Source organism: Tursiops truncatus, chromosome 16 (genome assembly GCF_011762595.2).
Source record: "Tursiops truncatus isolate mTurTru1 chromosome 16, mTurTru1.mat.Y, whole genome shotgun sequence".
In the NCBI taxonomy this organism is placed as follows: Eukaryota; Metazoa; Chordata; class Mammalia; order Artiodactyla; family Delphinidae; genus Tursiops; species Tursiops truncatus.
The window spans coordinates 55,599,720-55,616,769 of NC_047049.1; the positions used below are offsets into that span (position 1 = coordinate 55,599,720).

At 43.7% G+C, this 17,050-nt stretch overlaps 1 protein-coding gene across 9 annotated transcripts in view; it reads left to right on the forward strand.

Moving 5' to 3' along the window:
• Positions 1-17,050, forward strand: part of KCNMA1 (potassium calcium-activated channel subfamily M alpha 1) — a 736,798-nt gene that overhangs the window by 580,029 nt on the left and 139,719 nt on the right. For all 9 annotated transcript variants that reach the window (XM_073793410.1, XM_073793411.1, XM_033841924.2 and 6 more), the window contains exon 16: positions 7,920-7,988. In XM_073793410.1, the coding sequence (XP_073649511.1) occupies positions 7,920-7,988 (69 nt within the window). The remainder of the gene's footprint in view (positions 1-7,919; positions 7,989-17,050) is intronic.

Below are 17,050 nucleotides of genomic sequence, written 5' to 3' on the forward strand. Positions count from 1 at the left end.
CTGCATTTTTTTTGTAGGTGAGCGGGGGTGATTCTGATTCAGTCTGATGACTGGGGACCCCCAGCAACCCCATTCTCCACACCACAGGCTGGAATAACTTCTTATTCCGACTTCGGGCTCAGTCACTGGAACGTTTCTGATTTTTACCAAATCATAGAATTGTAGGTGGGCCACGTCTTACAAGCTAATGTTAGGATTTGGGCCTTCGTGGGCGCTTCCTCTCCATTGCTGCTTCTTCACGAAGGGTATTCTGCAGTCTCCATGGATATAGGAATGAGTCTGCCCTCTACCATGCCAGGCAAACTGATGACTGCTCTCCCCACTCCCCATGCCTAATCCAAATCAGAGTAGGAAAAAGACGTGGGGGTACTGAGCCCTTTAATGCTCTCATTCAGGTTTCCGCTGGGGATCGTAAAAGCAATTTCAGGGTGGGGAGAACAGTTAAGCACCGAATGCAGAGAAGGACAATTTAGGGTGCAACAAGCCACATGTCTCTTGGCCTTGATGGACACCATAGTGGGTATGGCCTGGACCTTCCTCAGGATGCTCTTAGGGTGTTCCTTTTAAGCGCCAGCAACTCCTGAGCATCTCCCTTTGGTTTTGCATAGCTGGCTTGCCCCTGGTCTGTGTGGCAGTAAGATCAAGGCAAAGGAGCTATGGGATCTGAAAGAGAGGGTGCCACCCATTGTTCTCTGAATACCAGGAAACCACCCGCTTCCCTTTCCCTCCCACACCCCATCTTCCTCAGTAGCTGACTGTGGAAGGTGCAGATGGCCAGTGCCAGCCAAGCCTGCAGGAGGCGGGGGCTGGGGTATGAGGCTATGTTTTCCACGAAGGGGTCCTGTTTTTGAGTGGTTCAAGTAGTAGGATGCTGTGTGATGTCAGGTGGTGTGAGCTGTGGAGTCACAAAGGTCTGGGGTCAAACCCACTTGCTGGATATGTGATTTGGGACAAGATAGTTGATTTCTGCCTACCTCCTTCCTTTTTTTTTTTTTTTTTGCGGTACGTGGGCCTCTCACTGCTGTGGCCTCTCCCGTTGCGGAGCACAAGCTCCAGACACGCAGGCTCAGTGGCTCACGGGCCCAGCCGCTCCGCGGCATGTGGGATCTTCTCGGACCAGGGCACAAACCCGCGTCCCCTGCATCGGCAGGCGGACTCTCAACCATTGTGCCACCAGGGAAGCCCCCTACCTCCTTCTTTTGATAGTTACCAGCTGCCTGACCTTGGGCTTAGTGCTCACCCCGGTTTCCTCAACTCTAAAATCGGAATGATAGAACTTGTCTCTCAGTACCAGCTAATGCCCTTTTCCCCTCTCCTGCCTATCCTCTTCCCACCACCCTTCTATTCTGCCCACTGAATATGATATAAACACCAAGAAAGAAAGAAATATATCGTGACATTTCCACGTCTTATTTACTCTTACCTTTTAGAAAATTCTGCCGTCGGTCACCAGCCGGTTAATCAGCTAGCTGTTTAATGAGCTTGGGGTATTTGTGCCAGTGTGCCAGGCATGGTGCAATTAGATGTGATCAAATATAGGCTCATTAAAAGATTAATAGCAATACTTTCAAATGCCGAGGAAAAGATCCTGTTTCCCTGCAGCTGCTGCCTTCTGCGAGTTTGCAGTCTGGTGAAAGAAAGTAATACCCATCCTCAGGGAGAGACGAGCGCCCGCTGATGAGCGTGTGATGGTCGCACACAGCCGGGGGACAGATGCTGAGAGCTCCCTGCAGGCTGGGGTGGCCAGGAGAGGCTTCCTGGAAGAGGCAATACTTGAGCTGTACCTTGTATGGAGGTTGAGTTCAGAGAAGGAATAAAGAGGGAAGAGGGATTTGTAAGGGATAGGGAACCAGGAGGCTGGGAGCCACAGAGAACTCTCTCAACACCCAGGTCTCTGAGATTTTCCAACGAGAACAAGTTGATTTCAACTTTAGATGGGAGAAGGAGAAAAATCAGAGTTCTTTTGACATGTGGTGTTTTCAGGGGGAAACAGCGATAGTGTTTTTATTATGAGAACTAGCAAACGAGAGGTTGTACCCGCCTGCCTCCGGGTAGGGGAGTGAGGGCAGAGGAGGGAGGTGGAAGGAGGAGTGCAGGAAGCCACAGGTTCACAGGTTTGGCTACTGCAAGAATGCCACGTGCCAGGTCCTGAATCTCATGGTGAGCAGATCAGTCAGTCAGTCATCACTTGCAAAATATAAATGCTTAATTGTATCGGGTTTTACAGCTCAGGGGATTAGGACAAAAGATGTATCTGAAATACTGTGTGTCTCTGTGTCCCCCTGCAGCTGTTACAATTCAGATTTGATGTGGAGTATTTAATGCCTAGGTAGCTTGAGGAACTCTGACCAGATCTTCCCTACGCTAAAGGGCAGGAGTTCTGCCCTCCAGCCCAAATGCAAGCCTGGACGCTTCTGTGCTGGTTTAGACAGTGTGGGGTCTGCAGGGCATGGTTCTCCTTCCCCCCATCCACCCGCATTCAGGGCCCTAAACATTGAGAAAATCACGCTCTCGTCCTGTGTTGTTTGGCATGGACCGATCTTTCCAGGGAAGCCACTTGAGGAAACTTAAATTTCAGGCTGCTTAGAGAAAGCTGGGTCTCTTGCCCAGTGAAAGCTACAGCTAGTTTAACTTGAGTTCTGTGAAATCAGTAGTTCTTAGAGAAAGGCATCGGAATTTGAACATGGAGCAGAAAGAAGCCAGCAGATTCTATTGTTATATGGTGGATTTATTTAGCCAGGCTGCAGAAATGAACCTTTTATGAGAATTTATGGAGAAGCTTGAGTCTCATCTTGAAAACATATTTTTCCTCAAAGAACTGGCCCTATTCCTCCCATTATTTGGGGGTATTGTAATTGGGACTGAGCATCTATGAACACAGATAGGAATACAGCGTTTATGATTACTTCTGTTACAGGGATTCAGAAGGTGACCGATAATCCTGCCACATGTGAATAAACCAGGGGCCATAAAATCTATGAAAACCCTTAATCGAAGGCTACAGAGGCAGTGGCAATTCTAGAATTCTCTACCGGAAGGGTCAGGGCGGCAGTCCAGTGGGAAATACTGGGGCTTCCCTTGATGCTGGATACACATAGCAAACACACAGTTTACATTTTATGTTTCTGATTAATAATAATAGCAAAGCTTGCTAAAAAATGCATTTACTGACATTTTGGGCAAATGTTAACTGTCCATATGAAAGAATGTAATTATATTGAAATTCAAGTGTCTTAGGTGTGCTAGTGGAGATATTATGAGAGTGGAGATATGAGCGTTCAAAGGTGAGGGTGTTCTGAAGCCTTCCCACTCCACCTCTATGAAAGCTGCTGGGAAATCTGAACAACATTTTCATGGGCATTTCAAATCACTTCCATTTTCCTGGTGCTGAGTCTTTCAAATCCCGCTGGTTCGAGTTTTCTTTAACTAGATGTTTCCATTTTGAGAGCCTATCATTTTAAATCAAAGCTCCTAAATGTGGATCTTTTTTTCATTTTAGCCCCTAGATCCTAAAGATCTGGTTCCCCAATGTGCAGTATTTACATCCTCATCTACTCTGGTTACATGTATCAGCCTGACATTCCCAGGGTCCCCCTGGACAACTGAAGAGGGGCTGGCGCTTTGGGGTGGAGCTGGGTTTGGGGGGCACAGTGAAAGCTGCCTCTTCTGTCCTTGCCCCTTCACTCCTAGGTGAGTCAGCCCCAAACCACACCTTTGCATACCCTTCCTGAACACATTAGAAGGTGCAAACTCCACGACAGGTTTCTCTGCTTAATTCACACCAGCAAGCAATCTTTCTAGTCAAGGGGGCTGATTTAATAGCAGGAATAATTTATTTCCCTCTGGGTAGGTAGAAACAGTTGGACTCTAATTCTTAAGAGCCTTTGTTCAGGAACATTTGGGTTGAAACTACTGTGGTTAACAGATGATGCTGGCAGTAAAGAAAAAAAGAAAAAGAGGGCTTTGTATAATGTTGTCAAATTTGGTAGACCTCTACTTAATAATTATCAAGAAAGCAATCTAACTTTTTTTTTTTCCTTGAAAAAAGAAGTCATTCCTATTCCCCCGTAATTATTTTTGCAACAAGTGGCAACTTCCGGCATTGGACATACTGGGACATTTTATTTTAGAAACCAGGAATTAAATGCTTGCTAACTTATGGCTGATTTCATCCTGTTTATCACATTGTGGAAGCTACCTTGTTTCTCTCTTATACTCTACCTCATGCTAAGCCTCCTCTCTCTTTCCCACCCCAGGTCTGTGTATGTTTAAGCCGTAAGAATAACTTTAAGGATTGGATGAGCAAAACCCATTTTGCTTTACCAGAAAAATGGTGTAAATGTTGCAAGTAAATATTTAATTTCAGGACATCAATTCTAAGTAGTCCAAAGGCACATCCTTTGTAACAGATCTGCAGAGGGTTCCAAGGAGGAATCGCTGTCTGTATCTTAGAATTGTACTTACCACATGTCATAGCGGATTGAAAGCAAACATTAGATTCCCAGAGCATATCACTGCTATTCCCTTCTACGCCCTTCTTTTCCTATCTGTCTGCTTCTGTCCACCAAGTTAAAAAGCATGTCGTTTCACGATGCTAGCTCACTTCCAAGCTTTCTCTGCCTAAACTAGACTTTCCTAGTTTACCACTTTATCTGTTTTGGATAATTCTAGCAACTCATGAGAGTCTGCTCCCCATTCTTTCATACATTTACTTAATCAGCATTTACTGAACGCTTACTCCTTGCATTTTGCAAACTACCAGCGAGACAAGCATACATCTTGCCCTGAAGAAGCTCAGTGTAGAGGGCAGAGAGGCAAGTAAACAAGTAATTACCACACCCCACCGTACCCACTCCCTGTTTACTCACCTTGATCTGCCCTTCCCCCCAGAACCACAACAGAGGCTGTGCCTGAGCTGCAGCCTTAAGCCCAGCACCCTGACCTTCGCCAGTTCTCTGTGGCAGGAACTCACGAAAACCTGTGATTTTAAACAGGGAGAGACGTAGTTCTGTTTCCGGTGTAAATTGTAAATTACTCAAGATTTGTACTTCGCAGACATCCAGAGGATACTCAGCTAGAGTAGGGAGTAATAGCTTAGATGCCCATAAGGGGCAGGCAGTTAGCAACAAAGAATTAGAATGAGGAGGTCCGAGACAGTAGGGGTAGTCGAGACTGTGGCACATTGGAGAGCACGTGTCCCACCCAGAGGGGTAATTGCTTTGAAGGTCCAGTCCCTTTTAGCCATATGGAATGCGGCTCCAGTATGGTCGTATCTGATTTATCAAGGAAAGCTGAAAAGCTCGCTTTTATATGAAATCACCTGTTGGTACCTAATTCTAGATTTTTTTTTTTTTTTCTTAAATGCTGTACTGACCAAACAGAACATATCTGCATGTTGGGTTTCTGGCAACCACTTCATTTCCTTTGCTTTTATAAGAAGCATCTGTGTAGCATACTGCCTAGAGACTTGATTTCCACTTCTGACATTTCTACATGAAAATTGTTTAACCTTGAACAAGTTGTTTGATTTCCACTTTTGGCTTTTCTCCATAAAGGCCATTTAACCTTGAACAAGTCGCTTTTCCTTCTTTGGACCTCAGTCTGTTATCTGTACGAGAAGGGCAGGACCAGCCAGTCTTGAAGTGCCTGAGTCTGAACATCTATGGTTGTGGCACTGTTTGCATGTACCGGCGTACCTCTTTTTATTACACTTGGCTTTTTTGCACTTTGCAGATACTGCATTTTTTTTTTTTTTTTACAAATTGAACGTTTGTGACAACCCTGTTCAAGCAACACTATCAGTGCCATTTTTCCAACAGTATTTACTCACTTCATGTCTCTGTGTCACATTTTGGTAATTCTCACAATATTTCAAACTTTTTCATGATTACTATATTTGTTATGGTGATCTGTGATCTTTGATGTTACTATTGTAATTGTTTTGGGGTTTTCTTAGCAATAGAGTAGTTTTTAATTAAGGTGTGTTCATTGATTTTGTTCGACATAATGCTATTGCACACTAATAGACTATAGTGTAAACATAACTTTTATATACACTGGGAACCAAAAACTTCACCTTACTTGCTTTATTGTGATAATTGCTTTATTGTGGTGGCCTGGACCAAACCCACAATATCTCCAAGGTCTGCCTGTGATCACTTTGTTTACATCACTCTGTCCCTCTCTTCTTAGTCCCTTTGGCCAGTGAACAAAGGCTTGTTTTAGGTCAGAGCATTCTTAAAAAGAGGCTTCTGTAAGGCCATGTAGAAAAATTTTCGATATTGATTTGAAAGTTACAAAAGAGGTCTCAGATGTGCTGGTCCGCCCTGTGCTAGGTAAGGAATATGCCCAAGGCCATGTAGATCTTACTGACTTTTCTGAGTTAGGAAGCGCCTTTCTTTTTCTATCTAAGTGGTAGATGATATCGTAGTAGCTAGGAGGACATGATCCACCATTACTATGAACTGTTTCTTCCCTTCTCACCAAGAGTCAGGTCATTAAAGCAATGAAGATCCTTGATCCCGTGAACCACCAGAATCCCAAATCGGGGTGGCCATTGCTCATAGGATTTCAGCAAATCAGCATCTTCGTGATCAATGCTAAGTTAAGATCAGCCTTCTCCTTGAGTTTGGCACTTAGTTGTTATTTACATTAGAAAGCGGTTCCTTAATCTGTTAATTTGTTTCAACAAATATTGCATAAGCCACCTGATAGTTTAAACAATTTAAGCTCCAGAGGTAACAGCCCCGTAAAGGGTGTGTGTTAGTGGTGCTCTAGGGAACATAAATTAAGAAGAGCATTTTTCCAGCTGTAGTTGGGTATGTGGGTTGGTGTTTCAGCAAACTGCATAATCAGCACAAAACCCAGGTCATTAGAGTCTGCTGGCAGGAATCAGAAAATCTGCAAATCACTGGGAGAGCCCAAAGACGCCTGGATGGAAGTGGTCCTTTGAAATCTGACTGTCTGTTTACAGCAATACAGGGGATCATGGCCTCCCAGGCAGGAATGAGCTATCGGTCTTATTCCCATTGCAGAGCTTGAGGCCTTCACCACCACCTTACCTGCAAGCAACACATACACGGGTCCAGCGCATCTGATCGTGTCACTTTTCTATTTAGAAGCAACCCAGAGACTCCCAGTCCACTTAGAATAAGCTGCAGATTCCTTGTTGTAGCCGGCAAAGTCTTCATGATCTTGTTTCCACCTAGTTCCCTGACCTAATCACGGTCACTCTCGACTTTGCACACTCAGCTGCAGCCTCGCTGGCCTGTATGCTGGTCCTCAAACACCCCGACTTCCTTCCTACCTACCTAAGGGCCCTTGCACTTGCTGTTTCCACTCCCTAGAAAGCTCTTTGCCCAGATCCCCTCATTGCCGGGCAGATGCGGTGAGACAGCTTGGATGGAGCCAGGAGTAACAGTGCCGTCGTCCTGTGCTGGGATTATTACCATCACGGAGGCTAAGGATTATTACCATCATTCTGAGCGCACAGGGGTCTGCTCAGAACAACAGTATGAGCCATTTGTACAAAAGACCGAAACGGAATCCAGATAACAGGTCCAGCTGCTCCAAATACCTCCCTCCCCGTGCAGTTAACTACCCAACCGAGTAGCTAATGAATCTGGCCCAGCATAAATCCCCAGGCACAAATCCCTGCTTCAGGTCTGTGTCTAGACATCCAGAGCTGAGTGCAATTTGCACTTTGAACATTCAGCCCCTTATCACTTGTGAGAAATCAAGCTTAATGGGGAGGATGGGGAGGTGTGGCTCACATCCCCCTCCCTCTGGCACAGTGACTGTAGAATGCGGGTCCCTTGGGTAATGACCGCATCAGGAGATGGAAAGGTCGTAACAGTGTTTGTTCTGTGGCTCTGGTCGTTCTGAAGCGCTGACTGCGGGGTTTCTCCGTCTCATTGCAGGCTGTGTTTTGTGAAGCTCAAGCTTCTGATGATAGCTATTGAGTACAAGTCCGCCAACCGAGAGAGCCGGTAAGTTTGCCGTGACCCAGCGGCTGGCTGACGTTTATGATGGTAAGAGTGCAGCCCGGGAACGTTCAGTCCACTTCTTCCTTACGCATTATTTATTTGTTTGGAAGCCTAATGCAACACCTCTCTGACTCGAAGGCACATTTCAAGGTGTGTTCAGGTAGACACTGCCGCTTCTATCCCAGACACTGCTGGGCACCCAAAGAGTATTTTTCCGGGGGAAAGGGATGAGGCATCCAGATCTCTAACCCATCATGCCAAGTTACACTTTTCACCCACTAAGTATAAAACCAGGGACAGACCCTGTCCTTAAACCCATTTTTACTGCTGTGATCAAAAAGCAGGTGGACTCTGGCCTCCTTCATAGCAGGCATGGGGCAGAGTCGTGATGGGAGTTTCCAGCTCTCTTGGTAGCCAATTACAAGCAGCCTATTGTGTACCATATGTTTCTCTCCCGGTGCAACTGAAATCCATGTGGCATGAATATCAGCTACATGTAAATTAGCCAGGAGAGCAGGGCTTGGAGGCAGGAGCCCTCTTTATTTATTTTGCGCTTAATTATGTGCAAATCAGACTGATGAGGGACTGGGTCTGGTCGAAATAGATAACACCCCAGTCAATATATGAGTTTGCGCTGAAAGAAGGAAGCGTTGCATCAACAAGGAATTTGGTCGGAGTACTGTATGCATTACAGACATAAGAGAGATGATTGTGGCTCCCCAGTTCTTATCAATAGTTTTGGAAGAGAGCTCACTGAGAAATGCTCAGGCTTGGGTCCTCTGAAAGGACAACCGTGCTTTTTTCCTAGCTATGCTAAAAAGTCTTCCTTTAGGTGCCCAAGGGAAGGGCGCAGATACCCTCCAACATACGCCTTAATAACTGAGCAGAGTGCAGGGCAAGACTAGAAGGTTCCTGCTATCATCATTTAAGGAGTTTTCATTATCCTGGTGAATGACTCAATAAGGCCCCAAACGTGCAGTCCTTGTCTCTATGACCAACAAAACACCAAACAAACGCTGGATTGGAAGCCAGTCATTCCAATGTTCTCTGTTACCTCAACCACCAGATCAGATTGCTCACAACGTCAATCTGATCCCATGTTAAACTATTCTGAAACTCCAAATCAACCAAAAGGAAGACACAATGGTAGATTTGGTGGCCACATGGTAGACCATGGTTGTAGCCGTTAACAGCTATTTACACAGATACACATTTTCCTTCTCTGTGGTGGCAAAGTGAAAAATAGTATTTGCAAAAAACCCAAGAGTCCTTGGCTCTTTGCCGTTCAACAGATAAGGTGGATGTTTCTGGGATTGTGGCTTGCCCATGTTGTTGCCAATACACACCTGTACCTGTGTAGGGGAAATGTGTATCCTGGGTTTCTGCAAATGATATTCTTCATGTTGCCAAGTCAGTAAATCTTTGTGTAATTCAGTGTTCTCTTTTTATCACTTCTGTGCATCTCTTAAAAAAAAAAAAAAAGTCACGATGCAAGTGATTCTGAATAGCGCTTCTCCACCATGCTGGAATGATTTCATGGCAGGGGACTGCACCCTGAACCTTGACCAGCCGTCTTCCACCTGCCACCTTTTGGTCACGAGGAGGGAGAGAGAAAGGCTGTTCATGGTTCGGTGTGAATCCACTGTCACCATTCTAAGAAAAATAACTCAGAGCTTTCTCTGAAGACACAATCTTTTCTTCGATGGACGTTCCCATTAATTCGCCAATCTGAGATGTTTTCAACGAAGCCGGATTTATACATACAGATAGTTTTTTCAAATTTCCTTTTTCAGAAAAGGGAGGAAAGAACTTGTTTGGCTTGGTTTTGGCTTTCTGTGTGCAGCTGCCAGCTTTAATCCTCAAACGTGGCTTGGTCTCAGTGTGGAAGCACATTGGTTCTTTTGGAGAAAGGTGTGCTGGAGGGAATGTGGATCGGGCCTCCGAGAAAACACAGGACTCACACACAATATCCGTGTTAAAAAGAACTGAGTTTCTGACCTTCCTGAGATAATAGTTTTGATTTTGTTTTTCATTTAAAAATGTCCCATTTCCCTTCCTCTCCCATTTCCTAAGCGATCGGGTGTGAAAATTCGGAGAACCCTGCTTCTCTTTTCCACGCCCACCCCGTGCCTCCGACCTGTGTGAACTGCCTCCTCTGTTGCTGTTATCCCATGATACTGTTTCCATGCTTTGTTGAAAAACCTTGTTTTCACACACATCCTTCAGATAATTTGAAACAAAGGTTTTATTCCTTCTATCCTTCTGGTGTCAGTCAATTTATTATCCAATTGTTTGATTTTCAATTCTTTTCTTGTCGTTTTGCAGAAGCCGAAAGCGGTATGCTCTCTTCGTTAACTTTCCTCCCAACTTCCACCCTCCGTCTTCACGTCTAACCACAGGACTAACCCTTTGCCAAGAATTCAGGAAGACAGAGATTATACATATATGTGTATATGTATATATAATCTCATTCCCTTGTCTAGTAGATACATATATATGTATATATATGTATTTTTATATACAAACCTCTCTCCAGCCAGAGTCCATAAAAATTGAAAGTAGCATATTGCTTTTCTTGTTTGATTTGTTGATCCTTTTGGATGGCGCACTAACTTCTTTGCAGGAAACCTACACAAAAACAGAGGCCCAGTCCTGTTTTCAGTCACGGCACCACCGATGGGAACAAATGCTATTAGAGTTGACAAAGGAGGACGCTTCTCTCCAGCCCTTGGTGTCTGTTTCTGTCCTGTCCTGATGTGTCTTGGTACCATTTGTCTGCATACCACATCCACGTTCCCAGTGACCTCCTCTGCCCTGTGTCGGGTTTCCAGTGTGTAGAGCCGAATTTGTGTCCTTTTATCCACAAAACAGAGACCAAGCCCTTACACTTAACTCTTTTTCCTTATGCTAACTTTGATGATAACATTTGGCGTACTTTCTCTCTGGGCCAGTACTCAGTACAGACTTAGAACACTGCTACTGCATCTCCAGATCATCACATTTGATTTACCGAATGAGTACTGTTTATTGAGATGAACTCACCATGGCTTGCTTTCTTCCCAGTGTGTTTGGGCATATTTCTTAATATGAAGTATCTCAACTTTCACCATGTGACCTCACCCTGTTTTGCTGCTGTTTTATGTTGCATGAAGCATGACCAAATCCTCATCGATAGATTTTTTTTCAACTTTTTGGGTTAATATTTCCAATGTCGTTTTCTCGAAGACAGTACTGTCGAAAACATACTATTGAGATTCCTACTCGTTCATCCTCTCTAGAGTTGTTTTGCTCTGTGATTGTAATCACTGTCATGTGTTTGTGTTTGTAATTGTGTGTGTGTGTGTGTGTGTGTATTTGTCTGGAACTCTTTACGAAGTCAGATTCTCCTGTGATTTTCTCGAGTAGAGGTGGCTTCCTGTCAGTTTGGTATTATTGATATGATCCAACTGCGAGAAGTTACTGCAACACTTTGCATCTTCAAAGGTCCACAGTGGTTGCACCTCTGCTGTTGGCTTTTGGTCTTTGAGTGCTTTTATCTTGTGGTGAAGGCATGTGATGTAGGCATGACTTGTCCTGAAGCGTATCAGAAAGTGACATGGCTTGCTCCCAGAACCAAATATCCAGCATGGTCCTTCCCAAATGAACTCTCTTCCCCATCCCATGTGGCTACTCTTTTCCTTATGTGCAAAATAGATTTAAAAATGCCATTTCTAAAATGATTGAGATGGATTCAGGCTAAACAAGTCCTTGCCCCTGTCATTGGCAGACCACAGTGGCAGTCATTTGAGTGTGACCAACTGGGAGCAATCTTTATTATGCTGTCTCTGTGTCAGTGAATTGGGCTCAAATATATTGAAGCATAGACTACACACTGTGCTCTTACATATCTTCTGTAAGAAAAGTGCATGTGTCTAGTTGTGTGGGACTCCAGCAGAATATATTTTAAAGCATAGAAGTAATGAAATGAAAAGTGTCAGAAAGGTAATAAGATTTGAGCTTTGGGGTTTCTGTAGGCTGTGCCCTAGCGCAGCCCATAAACTGCAGGGCCCAATTGGGTCAAACAGAGTCCCACGCAATAGCAATCATCAGTGACCTTGTGCGGTCAGAAAGGCCACTTCCCAGTGGCATGATTCATCTGGGCACAGCATGAGCTGAAGTTCTAGATGGTTCTTATCTTCTTGTTCTAGTTAATGAAGTCCCATTAGCTTGCTAGACACAGATATAATTACCATGTTATCAAGTACAAATTATCTTCTCATGTGAGTGATATTTTTGTAATTGCTCAGGGAATGGTACGCTACACCTATCAAAATTGGGGGGTGGGGAGGAGAGAAATATGCACCTGTCATATTTATCCATAATGGATAAAAGTTCCCTTTAAAAAAATATCTGTTTCCGTTGAATTACTGATTCTTGGTTGTCTCCAGAAACAGCAAACAAGTAAAGTTTATGATGATTGAAGAAGGGATAACTAGCTGTTTCCCAGTTGTTATGCATAAGTGGTGGAGAAAGGGAATAAATCATTTTGCCCCATCAAGCCCCAAATCTCCAACCTGAGCAACGTTCGGCAAGAGAGACACCATGAAATGAGTTGCAGCTTGTGAGCTGGAGCTCCCTTCCCAGAGGAACCCGACAGGATGTTTCCCTGTTAGACTGAGCCCTGCTAGCAGTTTCATGTGAATGTATTTCATGTTTAGGAACTGATATTTCAGTTTCTAAGTGAGTGGTGTTTTCAATATTGAAATCAATTGTTCCAACTCCCCAGGTGACATGCCGTGTATATCTCTGTATATTTACGTATTTATACTTAATGCACCTGGGAGATTCTTAGCTCATTTGCCAACCCCCTAGAAGAGGTGCGGTCACTCCTTTGATAGGCCCGACTGGTAAGAGCTGCAGCTGGCTCTTTGAAAGAACAGCTGTGACTACGTTTCTCTTTATTAGAGCGGGAAAGAAGACACTTTTGGAACTGAGACCACTGCTTGTGGTTTTCATTTGTTCAACAGATAGTTGAAATGTGCCTATTGCATTCAGGGCTCTAAACTGGCTACTATGAGAAACTTGTTTACAAAAGTAAATAAAATAGGATTATGTTTTTCACTTTTTTACTTAACTATGGGTTCCCTACAGAAAATACATCTTTGTTTCATAGAGTGGATAAGGGGCCAAAGAATAAGTCTAGATACATAACTAGTTTGAGAGCAAAGGATAAAAGGAGAGAGAGAGAGAGCAAGAATCCTTGGGGAAGGGACCACACCAGCCCTTTGCCTCCAGCTGTTACTGAATGTTGTCAGTTGAAATTAACAAGGTCATAAAAGAAAGAGGATAATTTATAGTTCCTCGAACTGAGAGAAAGTCCACCCCTGCCAAGAAGATGTCCCCATTGGAATTCTGCTAATTGATATATGGACTTTTTTCTTAGAGATTATCTTGATTCTTCACATGACACATCTTGAAGTTTATCTCTGATAAGCTAGTGAATTAGACAAAATTGGAGCAAAAGCCTGATTTAAAGTGAGGCACAAGGAGGGAGACTTTTGGCAGCCGTAGGAGCCAAACAAACTTAACATTGGATAGTCTTTTGAGATCAAAGATCTTTGGCAAGATTTACATATTCCCATTAGAAGGTCAATAACATATTCTAAGGGTAGCAGGCATTTGGCAGGAAAAAAAGTTACTTCTGTCTAGGATCCTTATCTTTTTATATTTTGAAAGAGAGGAGGACTTACTCTATTTAAACTTTCTAGATTTGGAATGTGGATAGAAGACTCAATGTCTAAAATAGCAAAAAGAGTAACATATTTCCTCAGAGAGACTTTGAAACTTAGTACCCTTCCACAGGAAGTATTATATGCAAAGGTCCCCTGAAATCAGGGGCACCTGCTTCTTTACCAAACCCTTAAATCTGTGAGTGGGATCCAGCACAATGAGCTTCCTTATGCATCTAGATGTCTTTCCTTCATTGTTCTCGAGAGCTGACCTCAGTCTTTCAGGTATACTGCAAATGATTCAGCCTCACATCATCACATAGAGATGACGTAAAGCCTCTCCCCCATGTCCAGAAGAGAACTAGAGGGCATCCTGAAACCCCACGGTCACTGATGTCTTTGGAGGTGCTTTCGGTACCTTAACAATCAGCCATGAGGTTTAAAGAACAGAGAGATACTCCACTGTGCAACCAATAGGCAGTCCAGATGAGCCCATCTCCAGATGTGGCGTGGAGATAAAATGTTTCAGATACCGCGGTCGATACAGAGGTCTTTCGATGCCACTGGGATGCCTCCTAGGTAGTTTATTAGCACCAAAGACAACATGAGAGCTGTGATGCTGTGAGAGATCATCTGTCTCTTGTTTAGTTGTTGTAATTACCTGGCTTACTAGTAATAGTGACCACGTGTTAAGAGCCTACTACGTGGCCCTCACTCTGCACATAGCATGTACTTTACTGCTCTTAGTGACACTTGAAGCTAGTGATTACTCACCCCATTCTACAGACGAGGAGAGTGAGGTTTATCGGCAGGTACATGCCCAAGGCCAGGACCTGAGCTCGGCTGCCCGACACAGGCACCTGCTCCCTTAACGGCAGCAGAACTGAGATTTGAACACAAATCCGCTCTACATCAGTGCCCAGAGTCTTTCCCCTCCACCACACTAACGTGACTAAAGCAAGGCTTGAAGACTGTAATAAATTATCGCAACCTGCCATCTCCGGAATGACAGTCCCGAATTCTCACTGTGTGCCAGTTCTTATTCACTGTTGCTAAAGAACAAAGGAAGTGAAAAGAAACTTTCCATTGATGGGAACCATGACACAATGGGCTTGATCACTGGAGTGCAATTAATGAAGCGTATGATGTAAAAAAGGGAAACAGGGTTCTGTGCGAGGCTTGTTTTGCGCATATATGTCACCGAGACATTGATGAGTGTCAAATTTCCTCTTTTGAATTGCATTGTTAAAATCATGATAGGATTCTTTTTCACTCAGAAGCTTTTTTTACACCCTTATATGAATACACATCAAAATGTAGGCTTATCCAACTTTAAGGTATTAGTTCCTTTAAACTCCAGAAGAACACAGAACTTTTCATGTATGTCCCTGTATATTATTCTGGAGTGTATAGTTCTTCACCCTGTAATTTTTTATCTCATTATAGACAGGGTATTTTGATAAGTAGTCCTGTGTTCCATTCCATGGGGCCAGCTAAAGTGATAATTGGGGCATTTGGGGGGCATTTTTTTGCAATAATAAATAATAAAAATAATCACTAATATGCATTGAGCTTTCTGTGCATCATCTCCCTTAATCCTCTGAAAAAAGACTGTGCTTATCTTCATCTCCATCTCATAGGTGAGGTAATCGAGTTCTAGGAAGATTCAGTACCTTGCCCAAAGTCAGACAGCTACTGAATGGCAGGGCTGGCATTTGGACTTAATTTCTGATTGCAGAACCAGGGCACAGAAGAACTGCCATGCAGGCAAGGGGGTAGGAAAGTGCAAAATCCAGCATCCTGCCTTTCTACAACATTCCACTTACTTGGATTTGAAATCCATCTAAACTGTGAAAAAACTCTGACCCTTTTCCTCCCATGATCCTGAAAAGTCAGAGGGCTCTTAAACCAAGGTGAAGAGGTGTTGCAGGGGTGATTTGGAGGTGCCCGTATGGACCTTCTGCCCATCGCAAGCTGTGCTGTTAGCATGGCCTGCTGCTTCCTGACTGGCGGGGAATCTCACCGTTGTCTGTGGTTCTAGGGCAGAATACTCAAATCTTCATGGACTCTTGCTATTATTTAGTGTTAATCACAACGATGTCACAGGATTGGTTTCCCCCTGTCAGGTCTTGTTATGGGTAATGATGGAACTTCTTGTGACCACAGACATTTTGCAGTAATGATCTGCTGTGAGTTCTCCGAGCAGAACAAAGGTTCCTCTGCGTCCTTCCTGTCTTGCTACAGACACATCACTCTGTTGGCCACGGCACTTTTTGGTAATGGTTTTACCAGCAGTAAAAGATTACACGTTAAATACCATTCTCTGTTTTGATTGTTTTAGACAGTTGAGGACTTCCTTTAGCCTGATTCCAAACATCTATTACCTTAAACACCAGCTTTTCAGATCAAAGAGTACCTCTGTCGTATCTGGTGCTGCATTTATTTACAATGCCTCAATTCCGTGTCCATTAAGCCCAAAGCCTCATCTCAGTCTCTGTGTAAGATAGCCCTGTATTCTGCTTTTGATCTGAAGACAATTAAACTTGCTTGTTTCATCCATTTATTAGATTAGGATACATTTATCTCTTCTGTCAGTCCAAACACAGCTTGGTCAGCTAATCTATTTATACCACTTTGAAATAGGACAGGGTATATTTAGGTTCATACTTCCCCACAGGGGAAGTTTTTTTAGGGATAATTTGCATTCGTTTTCTAATTACAGTTGGCCCCAGTGAGGATATACTAGACACATACCTTAATCAAACACTCCCATACATCTTTGTAAACAGCAGACTGGAATCATTAAGTATTTCCAACTGCTGGCATTTTTCTTTCTCATCGCTAGGGTAGGTCCAATTCTTTCTACCTAGGCTGCGCATGGAATCCACTTCCATGTCCTTGTCAGTGTCATGCAGATGTTCTGCTGGCTTCTGCATTGGTTACAGGTGTCCCGTACCATTCCCCGCAGTAGTATGTGTTGTGCATATTTGTATGTTTCTGTATGCATATAGGGGTCCCATTAATGCTCTGTCATCTAATGGAAAATTAGTGTAGCCGTAGCTCTATTAGACCAATAACACTCAACATTGACTGTCAACAGCAGTTTCCAAAAGGATATATTATTAGGAACTTTGCTTCAAATCAGAAGCGCATGGCAATCCCATTGTACAAACCTGACCCTAAAACATGGATTTGCTTTGATATCTGCAACTGGGAGTATGCCAACCTGGGAACTGGGCAGCAGACCTTTATGATGGCGTTATCCAATTAAATGTGTGGGACAGTGGATGTCAGGCTGTAGACAAAATCTTTGGGGAAAGCATTAGACTAGTGGGCCCCCTATAAAGTTAACAGTAC